The following is a 15,178-nucleotide window of genomic DNA, read 5'->3' as shown; positions in this document are numbered from 1 at the left end:
CAGACCAAAGGCAGTTGTCTTGGTTACCTACCGGGCTGTGACACACATACCACACATGGGTGGCTTTAAAGAACAGACATTTTTTCTTAGTTCAGGGCTCCGACTGCTGGCTCTGGGAAACGATCCTTGTCTCAGCTTCCGTAGCACCAGCATTCTTCGGTTCCTTGGAGAACTCCACGTGGCGTCCATCTTCCCTCATTTGTGCTTGCTTGACTCTGGGTCTGTACTGCTCCTTACAACTCAGAAGTGATTGGGTTTAGGACATATCCTGCACTGATATGGCTTCATTAATATAACAAAGAAAACCCTACTCCCAAATAGGATTACATCCACAGGTTAAACCAAACCTGTTGCCATCTAGTTGATTCAGACTAATGGCAACCAGAATTCCAACATGTATTTGGGGGGGATACAATTCAATCCATAACAGCAGCTGTTCAAGTAAGACTTATGGTTGAAAAATTTCAGCCAAAAAATTTTATTTTCTCTGCCTCGCCCCTCTTTGGGGTGCTGCTGCCTTCCAGCCTATAGTAGGGTTGCACTTCTTCTGATTCAAACTCTCTCTTCAAGAGCATGTTAACCAAATGTCTTCTGGTTCTGACTCAGTGGAGGACACCTGGTGAGCACCTCCCTCCACGAACATAAACACTGATGCAGTACTTTACCATTTACAGGACACGTTGAATTTATCAGTTCATTTGATCCACATAGTAGCTTTGAGAGCTGGAGGGTTTAATTCTTATCTTAAAAAATGGAAAAGGTGAGGCTCAGAGAAGGTAGGATCTTTCTGAGGTAGGACCAAAACTGGGTCAGCTGGGTTGAGCCCAGAGCACATGGCCTCTTCCTTATAACTTGAGTAATGGTTATTGTAAGACATCGGAAAGAAAAATAATAATAACAAATAAAAACAACAACAAAAAAGAGAAACAAAGAAAACCCACACACAAATTGGTTAAGAAAGTTTATGTCTATACAATTGAATGGAAACTCTGGTGGCTCTTTAGCCATTTAAATGATGACATTGGTGGTTATAAATTAGCACAGAAAGATGATCACGACACAGTGATAAGAAAAAAGCAGAGTACAGCAACATCAGAATATGCACCCATTTTGTTATGATGTTTATATATATATTTGAAGAAAGATTAAAGGAAGCATATACAAAAATTTAGATATGTATTTCAGCTTCCATCATTTTCTTTTTACCACAAACATGTGTTACTTGTGTAACAGAAATGTAAAGCAAATTAAATACAATTGCTCTTGTCTTTCTGGTTGGCTCTTCTCCAGATGAAATTGTCCCAACTCCTTTCACTTGCCCAGAAAGAAGCCTACTATTTAATTCTGTATGAGTTTTGTACATTATTGCCACAAATCTTATGGTTGCTAGCTAGCATTTACTGAATTAGCATCAAGTTCATCACTTTACATCCATTGTCTTCATCGATTCTCACTTCAGTCCTACTGGAGGGTGTTGTATTATACTCCCTTGGCAGATGAGGGCTCTGAAGCTCAGAGCATGGTGAAGTAATAAGAGCAACCAACAGAGCTAAGACTTGAACCTGGGTCTTCTCTGACTCAAAACACCTGTCTTCATTCATGATCCCATTCTGCCTGCTCATCCCATGGTGCCTAAGCAACTCCCATTTTAGTGCAAAGATGATACGTTTTTGCAATATATTCATTTTTATGTGTGAGGATCACTGTGGCCATTTTTAGTATCTCATGTGTACTCCAGGCTCAGTGACTCCTCCTACTTGTCTAGTTTGTCTTGCTCTCCTGTCCTCCAAGGCTAAGCCTGTAAGATAAAAGCCTAACAAGGGGCTGTGCAATAACCCGGTTGCTGTCGAGTTGATTCTGATTCCTGGTGACCACAGTGAGCTTTGGTTCACACAGCAGCCAAGCTGGATATTGCAGAGAAAGGCAAGCCTGGGTTGCTCAACTTTGCTCTGAGCCTTATCAAATCGATATCAGAAATCCTGTAGTACTTGGTCAGTGCTTTTCTCAGGGCACTGACCACCGTCCTCTTTGTATTGAAATCACTATGTTTCAGTCTCACCCCTATACTGGACCAAGAGTCCCTGAGGATGGAGTCCTTGCATAAGACCCAGTACAAGAATTCCATGAAAACGAAGTGGGAGTCCTTAATAATCTATCAATGAATGGGGATTTGAGGTACAGCTTACATTTGTGCCTATTCAGCCTGTTAACTTATGTATATTAATTGATCTATGGGGAAAGTGATGTAAATCTTTGACAATATTTAAAGGAAACCAAAACCAGTTGCCGTTAAGTCGGTTCTGACTCCTGGTGACCCCACGTGTGTTAGAGTAGAACTATGCTCCATAAGGTTTTCAATGGCTGATTTTTCACAGAAGCAGATCACCAGGCCTTTCTTCAGAGCCACTTCTGGGTAGACTCCAACCACCGATCTTTTGTTTAGCGGGGACTCTATAATTAAAGGAAGACCTTTCATATTGGATTGATGGCACAAGACTGGCTGGGCGGCAGTATGGTCTGGCTCCTTTGCAAAGAAGTCTGGTTATTCCATGAAGGCCCAGTAACAGGAGCCTGAGCAGTGAGTTTGACTCAAAGAATGCCAAAGTTGGAAGGATCCTTGGGGAGAGCTGGGTCATACACAGAAACCTTTTTCATCTTTAGTACAAAGTCTTCAGGGGAGAGATTTCAAAGATGGGGAGGGTGGAGGTGGGAAGGAGATGTAGTGGAGAGAAGGGAAAGAGAGGAGAGGGAAAGGGAGAAGGGTGAAGGAGCCCCAAAGTAGAGCCTATTTGCCCTGAAAGTTTAAAAGCTAATTAAGCTGGGAGAATTTGAAAGAATCCAGCCCACCATTAAAACCTCATGGTACGAAGTGGGGGGCCAAGATGCCTGACTAGGCAGACGCTACCTCGGATCCCTCTTGCGACAAAGCCTCGGAAAAACAAGTGAATCGATCACATACATGACAATCGACGAACCCTGACCATCAAACACAGATCTAAAAAGTTGACCTGAGTGACAGGTGAGCGAAAAGCTGCGTCCTGAACCAGCCACCGCTTCTGGAACCCGCAACCCACCCCACAGCCTTGAGCCCCCGCGGTACCCTGGTGCCGAGTGGCGGGGCTGATTGCGGCTTGCTGAGGTGGGGCAGACACGGGACACAGCCCTAACCCCTAACCCCCTGGGGTAACCTCCATAGAGATTCAGCCAGCGCAAGCAGGCTGCACACTGATGGGGCGCACGATGGAATGAACAACCACGGGGAAGCAGCGACTGTTTTCGGAGCCTGGAGCCAGCATCCCAGTCAGAAAGCCTTGGCGCCGGGCTTTGGACTGGGCGCAGGGGAGTTGAGCACGGCATCCTGAGACAGCGCAAACACGGGACGCAGCTCTAGCCCCCAGAAGTGACCTCGGGGGAAGCCTAGCCAGTGCACGCAGAGAGCGCAGCGACGCGGCTGACAGGAGGAGAAGTCACTGGGAGGCAGCGACTGGTTTTGGAGCTGGGAGTGCAGCGTCCCAGCCGGGGAACCTTGGCGCCGGGCTTTGGACTGGGAGCAGAGGAACTAACCACGGCTTCTGAGACAGCGCAAGCACAGGATGCCGGCCTGACCCTCGGGGGCAATCTCAACCCAGCCAGCCCACACAGTCGATGCTCCCCTGGGAATCTCAGATAAAACAGTCATCCCAAGCAAGATAAGTAACTTCGTCTATATTCCGGGGTGCTACTCTCTCCTATCTATCTGACCCCTCCCCTCCCCTTCCCAGGTGGCTTCATTAACATTGGAATTTCCTAGGCCAGAGAGTGAAGTGCTCTGCAGTTTTTTTTTTTTCTTTGTTTTGTCCTTTCCTAATCCATTCTCCTGGCTTGAGAGAAGCAGCTACAAAAAACCCCGGGGACCAAGAATCCTTCCCTGACTTCCCAAAATTGGATTAAAAATACAGAACCAGCTCCAGCAGTCTTGGGCTTTCATCCCTACAGGGAACAAGGTGGCTATTATAATGCAAAGGCAATTCTGATAGGTATCTGACTGTAATTGTTTTAGCGGATTACTGGAAAGACAAGTTGTCCAGGTCTGATATCTCTACCTATTCAACAGAGCCCTCACTGACCCACAACAGGGAACTGAGGGCTGAAGCTCCACCCAAACCACCTAACCTCCTGCCATAGGGGTCTGAGGATAGTGACATCTACCAGTCTGTAGAGGTACATGCATTGGGTGCCTAAAGTACAGCTACAGAGCCCACCCACCAAAGTGCTTTAGGAATAGAGACACACCTACCTCACTGGCACTTGGCGGAAGCCTGTCAGCATCCTGCCCCCCCGGAATGTGACCTACTAGAATCTGGTGCACATAACTATCACCACTACTTCTCTAAGCGAATAGGTGACAGTCTACCCCACACACTTGGTGACCCAAAATCAGATTCTACTCAAGAATAATGAATGGACTCTTAGGCTTATATTTCTGGTAACAGCCCAAACCAGCTGGTAAGAGGACATAAGTGATTCAAAGCCTGCAACAATCAAGACAGTACAATCTAGTAGCCCATCTACATACATTGAAAGAAAACAAAACAAGATAAGACTCAGTGAGCAAATATAAAATAAATCATTATAATATCTTATAGATGACTCAGAGACAGCAGTCAATATCAAAACACATAAAGAAGCAGACCATGATTGCTTCTACAAATCCCCAAATTAAAGAATCAAAATCTTTCCCAAATGAAGATACAATCCTGGAGTTGCCAGATACAGAATATAAAAAACGAATATACAGAATGCTTCAAGACATCAGGGATGACCTCAGAAATGAAATAAGGCAATCTACAGAAAAAGCCAAGGAACACACTGATAAAGCAGTTGAAGAAATCAAAAAGATTATTCAAGAACATAGTGGAAAAATTAATGAGCTGCAAGAATCCATAGAGAGGCAGCATTCCGAAATCCAAAAGATTAACAGTAAAATTACAGAATTAGACAACTCGATAGGAAGTCAGAGGAGCAGATTCGAGGAATTGGAATGCAGAGTAGGGGAGTTGGAGGATAAAGCAATTGACACCAATATAGCTGAAGAAAAATCAGATAAAAGAATTTAAAAAAATGAAGAAACCCTAAGAATCATGTGGGACTCTATCAAGAAGAATAACTTGCGTGTGATTGGAGTTCCAGAACAAGGAGGGATAACAGAAAATACAGAGAGAATAGTTGAAGATCTGTTGGCAGAAAACTTCCCTGACATCACGAAAGACAAAAGGATATCTATCCAAGATGCTCATCGAACCCCATATAAGACTGATCCAAAAAGAAAATCACCAAGACATATTATCATCAAACTTGCCAAAACCAAAGATAAAGAGAAAATTTTAAAAGCAGCCAGGGATAAAAGAAAGGTCTCCTACAAAGGAGAATCAATAAGAATAAGTTCAGACTACTCAGCAGAAACCATGCAGTCAAGAAGGCAATGGGATGACATATATAGAGCACTGAAGGAGAAAAACTGCCAGCCAAGGATCATTTATCCAGCAAAACTCTCTCAAATATAAAGGTGAAATTAAAACATTTACAGATAAACATAAGCTTAGAGAATTTGTAAAAACCAAACCAAAGCTACAAGAAATACTAAAGGAAATTGTTTGGTCAGAAAATCAATAACATCAGATAACAACACAATACAAGGTCACAGAACAGAACATCCTGATATCAACTCAAATAAGGAAATCACAAAAACAGATTAAGATTAATTTTAAAAAGAAAAAAATGCTCAAAACAGGGAATCATTGAAGTCATTATGTAAAAGATCACAATAATCAAAAAGAGGGACTAAATACAGGAGGCATAGAACTGCCATATGGAGAGGAAAACAAGGCGATATAGGACGATACAAATTAGGTTTTTACTTAGAAAAATAGGGGCAAATATTAAGTAACCACAAAGAGGTCTAACAATTCCATAACTCAAAATAAAAACCAAGAAAAACATAATGACTCAGCAAACATAAATTTGACTACTATGAAAATGAGCAACACACAATTTACAAAGAAAAACATCTCAGCACAAAAAAGTAAGTGGAAAAATGAAATTGTCAACAACACACACAAAAAGGCATCAAAATGACAGCACTAAACACATTCTTATCTATAATTACACTGAATGTAAATGGACTAAATGCACCAATAAAGAGACAGAGAGTCTCAGACTGGATAAAGAAACACGATCCATCTATATGCTGCCTACAAGAGACACACCTTAGGGACACAAACAAACTAAAACTCAAAGGATGGAAAAAAATATATCAAGCAAACGACAATCAAAAAAGCGCAGGAGTAGGTAGCAATATTAATTTCTGACAAAACAGACTTCAAAGTTAAATCCACCACAAAGGATAAAGAAGGACACTACATAATGATTAAAGGGACAATTGACCAGGAAGATATAACCATATTAAATATTTATGCACCCAATGACAGGGCTGCAAGATACATAAAACAAACTTTAACAGAACTGAAAAGTGACATAGACACCTCCACAATTATAGTAGGAGACTTCAACATACCACTTTCGGAGAAGGACAGGACTTCCAGAAAGAAGCTCAATAGAGATACGGAAGACCTAATTGCTACAATCAACCAACTTGACCTCATAGACCTATATAGAACACTCCACCCAACAGCTGCAAAATATACTTTTTTTTCTAGTGCACATGGAACATTCTGTAGAATAGATCACATATTAGGTCATAAAACAAACCTTTGCAGAATCCAAAACATCGAAATATTACAAACCATCTTCTCAGACCACAAGGCCATAAAAGTGGAAATCAATAACAGAAAACTCAGAGAAAAGAAATCAAATACTTGGAAAATGAACAATACTCTGCTCAAAAAAGAATGGGTTATAGAAGACATAAAGGAGGGAATAAAGAAATTCATAGAATGCAACGAGAATGAAAACACTTCCTATCAAAACCTCTGGGACACAGCAAAAGCAGTGCTCAGAGGCCAATTTATATCCATAAATGCATGCATACAAGAAGAAGAAAGAGCCAAAACCAGAGAACTGTCCCTACAACTTGAACAAATAGAAAGTGAGCAACAAAAGAATCCATCAGGCACCAGAAGAAAACAAATAATAAAAATTAGAGCTGAACTAAATGAAATAGAGAACAGAAAAACAATTGAAAGAATTAACAGTGTCAAAAGCTGGTTCTTTGAAAAAATTAACAAAATTGATAAACCACTGGCCAGACTGACTAAAGAAATACAGGAAAGGAAATAAATACCCCAAATAAGAAACGAGATGGGCCACATCACAACAGACCCAACTGAAATTAAAAGAATAATATCAGATTATTACGAAAAATTGTACTCTAACAAATTTGCAAACCTAGAAGAAATGGAAGGATTCCTAGAAAAACACTACCTACCTAAACTAACACAATCAGAAGTAGAACAACTAAATAGACCCATAACAAAAAAAGAGATTGATAAGGTAATGAAAAAACTCCCAACGAAAAAAAGCCCTGGCCCGGACAGCTTCACTGCAGAGTTCTACCAAACTTTCAGAGAAGAGTTAACACCACTACTGCTAAAGGTATTTCAAAGCATAGAAAATGATGGAATACTACCTAACTCATTCTATGAAGCCACCATATCCCTGATACCAAAACCAGGTAAAGACATACACAAAAAGAAAATTACAGACCTATATCCCTCATGAACATAGATGCAAAAATCCTCAACAAAATTGTAGCCAATAGAATTCAACAACATATCAAAAAAAAATAATCCACCACGACCAAGTGGGATTTATACCAGGTATGGTTTAGTTTATGGTCCAGTATTAGAAAAACCATTAATGTAATCCACCATATAAATAAAACAAAAGACAAAAACCACATGATCTTATCAATTGATGCAGAAAAGGCATTTGACAAAGTCCAACACCCATTCACGATAAAAACTCTCAGCAAAATAGGAATTGAAGGAAAATTCCTCAACATAATAAAGGGCATCTACAATTTTTTTTTTTTTTTTTATACAAAGCCAGCAGCCAACATCATTCTAAATGGAGAGAGCCTGAAAGCATTCCCCTTGAGAACGGGAACCTGACACGGATGCCCTTTATCACCGCTCTTATTCAACATTGTGCTAGAGGTCCTAGCCAGAGCAATTAGGCTAGACAAAGAAATAAAGAGCATCCGGATTGGCAAGGAAGAATTAAAATTCCCTCTATTTGTAGATGACATGATCTTATACACAGAAAACCCTAAGGAATCCTCCAGAACACTACTGAAACTAATAGAAGAGTTCGGCAGAGTCTCAGGTTACAAGATAAACATACAAAAATCACTTGGATTCCTCTACATCAACAAAAAGAACATCGAAGAGTAAATCACCAAATCAATACCATTCACAGTAGCCCCCAAGAAAATAAAATACTTAGGAATAAATCTTATCAAAGATGTAAAAGACCTATACAAAGAAAACTACAAAGTACTAGTGCAAGAAACTAAAACAGACCTACATAAGTGGAAAAACATACCTTGCTCATGGATAGGAAGACTTAACCTAGTAAAAATGTCTATTCTACCAAAAGCCATCTATACATACAATGCACTTCCAATCCAAATTCCAATGACATTTTTTAATGTGATGGAGAAACAAATCACCAACTTCATATGGAAGGGAAAGGAGCCCTGGATAAGTAAAGCATTACTGAAAAAGAAGAAGAAAGTGGGAGGCCTCACTCTACCTGATTTTAGAACATATTATACAGCCACAGTAGTCAAAACAACCTGGTACTGGTACAACAACAGGCACATAGACCAATGGAACAGAATTGAGAACCCAGATATAAATCCATCCACATATGAGCAGCTGATATTTGACAAAGGCCCAGTGTCAGTTAACTGGGGAGAAGATATTCTTTTTAACAAATGGTGCTGGCATAACTGGATATCCATTTGCAAAAAAATGAAACAGGACCCATACCTCACACCATGCACAATAACTAACTCCAAGTGGATCAAAGACCTAAACATAAAGACTAAAACGATAAAGATCATGGAAGAAAAAATAGGGACAATGTTAGGAGCCCTAATACAAGGCATAAACAGAATACAAAACATTACTAAAAATGATGAACAGAAACCAGATAACTGGGAGCTCCTAAAAACCAAACACCTATGCTCATCTAAAGACTTCACCCAAAGGGTAAAAAGACCACCTACAGATTCGGAAAAAATTTTCAGCTATGACATCTCTGACCAGCGCCTGATCTCTAAAATCTATATGATTCTGTTAAAACTCAACCACAAAAAGACAAACAACCCAATCAAAAAGTGGGCAAAGGATATGAACACGCGCTTCACTAAAGAAGATATTCAGGCAGCTAACAGACACATGAGAAAGTGCTCTCAATCATTAGCCATTAGAGAAATGCAAATTTAAGCTACGATGAGATTCCATCTCACTCCAACAAGGCTGGCATTAATTCAAAAAACACAAAATAATAAATGTTGGAGGGGCTGCGGAGAGATTGGAACTCTTATACTCTGCTGGTGGGAATGTAAAATGGTACAACCACTTTGGAAATCTATCTGGTGTTTTCTTAAAAAGTTAGAAATAGAACTACCATACAACCCAGAAATCCCACTCCTCGTAATATACCCAAGAGAAATAAGAGCCTTTACACGAACAGATATATGCACACCCATGTTTATTGCAGCACTGTTTACAATAGAAAAAAAGCTGGAAGCAACCAAGGTGTCCATCAATAGATGAATGGTTAAATAAATTATGGTACATTCACACAGTGGAATACTACCCATCGATAAAGAACAGTGACGAATCTGTGAAACATTTCATAACATGGAGGAACCTGGAAGGCATTATGCTGAGTGAAATTAGTCAGATGCAAAAGGACAAATACTGTATAAGACCACTATTATAAGTTCTTGAGAAATAGTATAAACTGAGAAGAACACACTCTTTTGTGGTTATGAGAGGGGGGAGGGAGGGAGGGAGAGGGTTATTTACTGATTAGTTAGTAGATAAGAACTACTTTAGGTGAAGGGAAGGACAATAATCAACACAGGGAAGGTCAGCTCAACAATGACTCTGTTCTCTTGTAAATTTTCTGAGAGATTTGAAGGAGACTCACTTTGTTAGTTGTAACAGGCAGGCATCCCTGCTGGGAAAGTGTTGGTGCAGAGACAGGCAATTTGCTAGCCTCAGAGATATAAATAGGGTCACTTGCTACAATGTGTACAGCAGAGCACCATTTGGGCCCTTTTTGTAGTTAGGTCCCCACCCTCACACCGTTGACCTGTATGCTTCTCCTCAGATCCCAGATTTGAATGTCAGACTTTTTTGAAGTTTACAAGGAAAAATGTACTAATGTCACTTTGCTGTAAAAGACCACTGGGAATTTTTTTTTTTCCCTCAGAACATATTTATTGTGAGACATAAAATGATCCATAAAAGGCCCCAAGCCTGTTGTTGAGTTGATTCTGACTCATGGTGACCTCACGTGTTAGAGAGTAGAATTGCTCTGCAGGGTTTTTTTCTTCACTGAAATAGATCACCGGGCCTTTCTTCTGAGGTCCCTCTGGGTGGGTTCAAACTGCCAACCTTTAGGTAGTAGTTGAGCACAAACCATTTGTGTCACCCAGGCAGGAACAGATTACCCAATAAGCAAGGTATGCACAGGCTTACTTGTGCTTACTTACTAACCCGTAGTGACCAATTTCACCTGTTTCAAAGATGTGGTAAAACCCATGTGAAATCGAGTCACTGCAGATTAGTAAGTAAACACAATTAATCCTGTGTGTACCTCATTCACTGTAAGCAGATAAGTGCCTTGCGTATTCGTTAATCTGCCCCTGGGACCTTGGCATAAAACAAGGGGGTTGGATAATAGCTTCATTTTCTCACTGATTGATCATTTATTTGAGCACCTTGATGTGCCACAGCTGTGCTAGGGCCTGGGGCTACAGCAGTAGACAAGTCAGACCCCTTCCGGTGGGTGGGGAGAGACAAGGGCCAGTTCTGCCCCAGGGGGTAAGTGCTAAAACAATAAGCTCGTGGGGCTGAAGGAGCACTTGGTGCAGCAGCCAGCCTAGACCTGGAGGGGTCTGCGGCTTTTTCTGGAGGAAGTAATGTCTAGAAAGAAATCTAACACTGGGAAGAGCTAGCCAGGTGATGAGCTGGAGCATTGAGTGAGGAGACGAGAGACCTGATGTGTTCAGGCACTGAAATAAATTCCGCAAGGCTGAAGCGGATTCCACTTGGGAGCAGGGGAGAGGGAAGACCTTGGATACAAGAGCCATACTGGAAGAGGCTGGAGTTTGCACTCCCTTCTGAGATGATGATGGGTTTTAAGCAGAAGAGTGGTGTGGCCAGATACGCATTCCAGAACAATCACTCTGGCCACTGTGTGGAGAGCGGACTAGAACAGCAAGAGTGGAGGAGGAGCGCTATTTGGGAGGCTATTTCTGTTGTTCGGATGAGACGTGGCAGCTTGAACTAGCATGGCCGAGGTGCAGGCATCTTGAGCTGAGCCGTGTGATGGGGAGGGAGGCTGATGGAGAGCTTTGGGTAATGAGACCACGTCTGCCGTGGAGGAGCCACTGGGCAGCAGGACAGTTTGGGGAGCCCATGTTTGTGCCCTCATGCCACCGCAGCTGCCTACAGTACTTTCCTGGGCAACTCCACTGGTTGTCCATTTTTCCAGACGTGTTAAAACATCTCTCCTCATCTGTTTCTTTCTTACTATCCTATACGTTAATGTAAAACAAAACCAAACCCATTGCCATCGAGTGGATTCCGACTCATAGCAATCCAAGGAACAGCTAGTGGATTTGAACTGCCAATCTTTTGGTTAGCAGCTGAGCTTTTAACCACTGTGCCGCCAGATTAACTTAGGACACTAAAAAATTCTTAGACATTTCTTCCCTTAGCAACAGATAGAGTGGCAACAAGAAGGATAATCACTGACCGCATACGCATGTCAAGCTGTGTTTGATACTCTCACCTGTGTTTGATGCTGTCACCTGCGTTCCATGCACTTACCTGTGTTTGATGCTTTCACCTGTGTTGCCTCCTTACTACCGCCAGTTGCATTTTAGTCAATTCCAACTCATGGCGACCCCATGGGTGTCAGAGTAGATCTGTGCTCCCTAGGGTCTCCAATGGCTGATTTTTCAGAAGTAGATTGCCAGGTCTCTTTCTTCCGAGGTGCCTCTGGGTGGACTCAAACCTTCAACCTTCTGGTTAGCAGCTGAATGTGTTAACCATATGCCCTACCCAGCACTCCATTGCTTCCTTAGGTACTCTCCATAAGTCAGAGAGGTGAATTACTTGCTGATGACCACATGGTTAGCAAGAATTTAGATCCAGTTTGGATTTACTTCAGAGGTTTTCCATGACATCATGCTGCCTCTATATCATTCCAGGAAACACGCGATGCTTGACACACTACTTTTGTAAGTAATTCCTTTGCTCTAAGAAGTGACTCTAATGGTGGAGTTTGAAATGTGCAGCCTGAGTCACATCACTCATCACTTAGATTGTGCAGAGGGAAGTCCCAGTGCTGACACAACCCTTTGGGAATTATTGGGATAAGTAGAGACAATACTTGCTGATCTTCTATCCTTCTGTCTTCTGCGTGGAGCTCCGATTTGGGAATCAGAGACGCAGAGGCAGAGCAGCTCCATGGCCTTACTTACGTTGGAAACGGAATTAATAATCAGGTACCGCCAATCTTCCTTAATACGCTGTTGAAATGTGTTAGAAAATGACAAAAAAGTGTAGATATTTTCTATAAAATTAAATCTATTAGCAGCATCATAGACTCATATTAATGTTAACCTAGCAGAGCTGAGAAAAGTTATGAGAACCAGAGAGATGATAGCGCTTAGTCAAAACAATGCCGTTAGAGAAAAGAAGCAAAGCCTTATCTCTGAGGAGCTCACAGCGGTCCTTACACTTTAAGTTTTCTTTGTGTTGAATTTGTGCCTGTTTGTTTATTGTGGTAGCTGAGCCTTAGAAGCTAGGATGAAAATGGAAGAAAAGCTAGCTTTTGGAGAATAGTGGAATAAGAGACATGAGGATTTAGCAAAGGCAGATGGAAGGAAGTGTGTCAGAAATAATGGCACACCCTTGGTGGCCGGGAGATACCCCTCATGTGTTTGGATGCCGATCTTCTGCTAGAGTTTAGCCTCTGCTACATTTCCAACCCCCCCACCCCAGATGGTGTAAATGGTTATGTGCTTGGCTGCTAACTGAAAAGCTGCTAGTTCCAGTCCACCCAGAGGTGCCTTGAAAGAAAGGCCTGGCAATCTACTTCTGGAAACTCAGCCACTGAAAACCCTACGGAGTACAGTTCTACTCTGACACATATGGGGTCGCCCTGAGTTGGAGTTGACTCGATGGCAACTGTTTTTGTTTTTTAACACCCCTGGGGATGAATTTTTCTTGGGGATTATTTGTCCCCTCAAAATAACACAAGAAAGCATGAAATTCTGCAAAGACTCGAGTTTCAAGGGGTAGTTAGCCTCAAATGTGTCCTGTAACCCATAGACACCTTTCTGCACAGGGAAATTTTCAAGGAAGTAACTTCTGTGGAGAATGTGCAAACTGACAGGTCCAGTGAAGAGAGGAAAAAAGTTTGTCAGCAAAGGAAAGGAAAAAGGCAACACTGTTAAATCATCTGTCCAACGCTGAACTCTTTCCAAACTGTCATTTTTCACCCAAGCACACCTCTGCCCTAATGGCAGCCTAGGCAGGACACATCCTCTAGGGGTACCTCTTCCTCCATTTATCCACATACATTTGTGGTAGTGGACGTCACGTCACTACATGTTCCCTGTGGTCTGAGCAAAGTTCTCCTTTCAGGGGAGGAAGGTCACAGCCAGTACTCCTGCCTGTCCAGCCCTACCCCATACTAGGCCTAAAAGTCCATGTTCATGAAGTCACAGAAGCCTGAGACAGAATCCAGGCAAGGAGCTGGTGGCTCCAGGGAGTTCACAGGAGTCAGAGAAGGTGCTGGAAGGAGAGGGAGGCAGATGCAGGCTGAAGAGCACAAGAGGTGGCTCAGTTGTTGTTAGTTGCTGACAAGTCGGTTATTACGGAAAAAAAATGTTGCCCGGTCCTGCACCATCTTCATGATTGTTGGTATGTTTGAGCCTGTTGTTGCAAATATTGTGTGAGTCCACCTCATTGAGGGTTTCCCTCATTTTCACTGACCCTTGACTTTACCAAACATGATGTCCTTCTCTAGCATTTGGTCTTTCCTGGTGATGTGTCCAAAGTAAGCGAGCCATCTTCACTTGTAAGGAGCATTCTGAGACTGATGTGTTCGTTCTTCTGGCAATCCAAGATATAGTCAATATTCTTTGTCAGCACCACAGTTCAAATGCAATCAATTCATCTATCTTCCTTGTTCATTGTCTAGCTTTTGCATCATCTGAGGTGACTGAACAGACTACGGCTAAAAAGCTGACACCCAGCTACTATGATTTCAAGAAAATCTTGGAGTTGGAAACTTTAATGTCATAGGACATGGTCTTTAGAACTAAAATAAGAAATCAAGATAATGAAATTCAGTAGTTAGTTTGAGGGTTTCTGAACTTTCTCTGAGCTTTGTGGGTTGTGATCAGGAAGGGGGCCAGAGGGACCCACTAATAGCCCAACATTTCACTTCTTACTGACCCCATTCTGGTGGATTCCTGAGGAAGCTGAGGAGAGATGGTGAAGGGTGGCTGGGAAATTTGCTTATAAAAGAAGCCAATTAGATTATGCAATTACGGGGAGAAACTGCTCAGTGCATTTGGTTCCCACAGAAGCCCTCTGCCTGCTGTGGCAATTACACTTTGAAGCCAGCCCATCCTTGCCACAAGGGTTCACTCAGATCTTTCCGCTAATGAAAACAGAAACTCAGCACGCCCGCTGCTCCTCAGGGGCTTGGAGTACAAATAATTAACTCATACTGGTTTATACCGAGGTCCATGGGCAGAACAGTTTGTGCTTGACCACTAACCTGAAGGCTGACAGTTCGAACCCACCCAGTGGTCGCAAGGAAGAAAGGCCTGACAATCTGCTTCCATAAAGATTACATGCAAGAAAACCCTATAGAGCTGTTCTACTCTGTAGCACATGGGTTGCTAGAAGTCAGGATT

At 42.1% G+C, this 15,178-nt stretch overlaps 1 protein-coding gene across 4 annotated transcripts in view; it reads left to right on the top strand.

Annotated features, from left to right (window-relative positions):
- The window catches only part of CYSLTR2 (cysteinyl leukotriene receptor 2), a 215,424-nt gene that overhangs the window by 174,019 nt on the left and 26,227 nt on the right, over positions 1 to 15,178 (top strand). For 2 of the 4 annotated variants that reach the window (XM_049852982.1, XM_049852983.1), the window contains 2 exons: positions 12,455 to 12,484; positions 12,673 to 12,751. The exons of 1 other annotated variant lie outside the window; for it this stretch is intronic. In XM_049852982.1, coding sequence (XP_049708939.1) covers positions 12,714 to 12,751 — 38 coding nt within the window. In that variant the 5' untranslated portion in view covers positions 12,455 to 12,484; positions 12,673 to 12,713. One more of the 4 variants, XM_049852981.1, reaches the window with a different exon arrangement.

The sequence above is a fragment of the Elephas maximus genome, chromosome 14 (genome assembly GCF_024166365.1).
Source record: "Elephas maximus indicus isolate mEleMax1 chromosome 14, mEleMax1 primary haplotype, whole genome shotgun sequence".
Taxonomy (NCBI): domain Eukaryota; kingdom Metazoa; phylum Chordata; class Mammalia; order Proboscidea; family Elephantidae; genus Elephas; species Elephas maximus.
The sequence above is the reverse complement of the archived record's forward strand: the minus strand, read 5'-3'. Positions and strand labels throughout refer to the sequence as shown.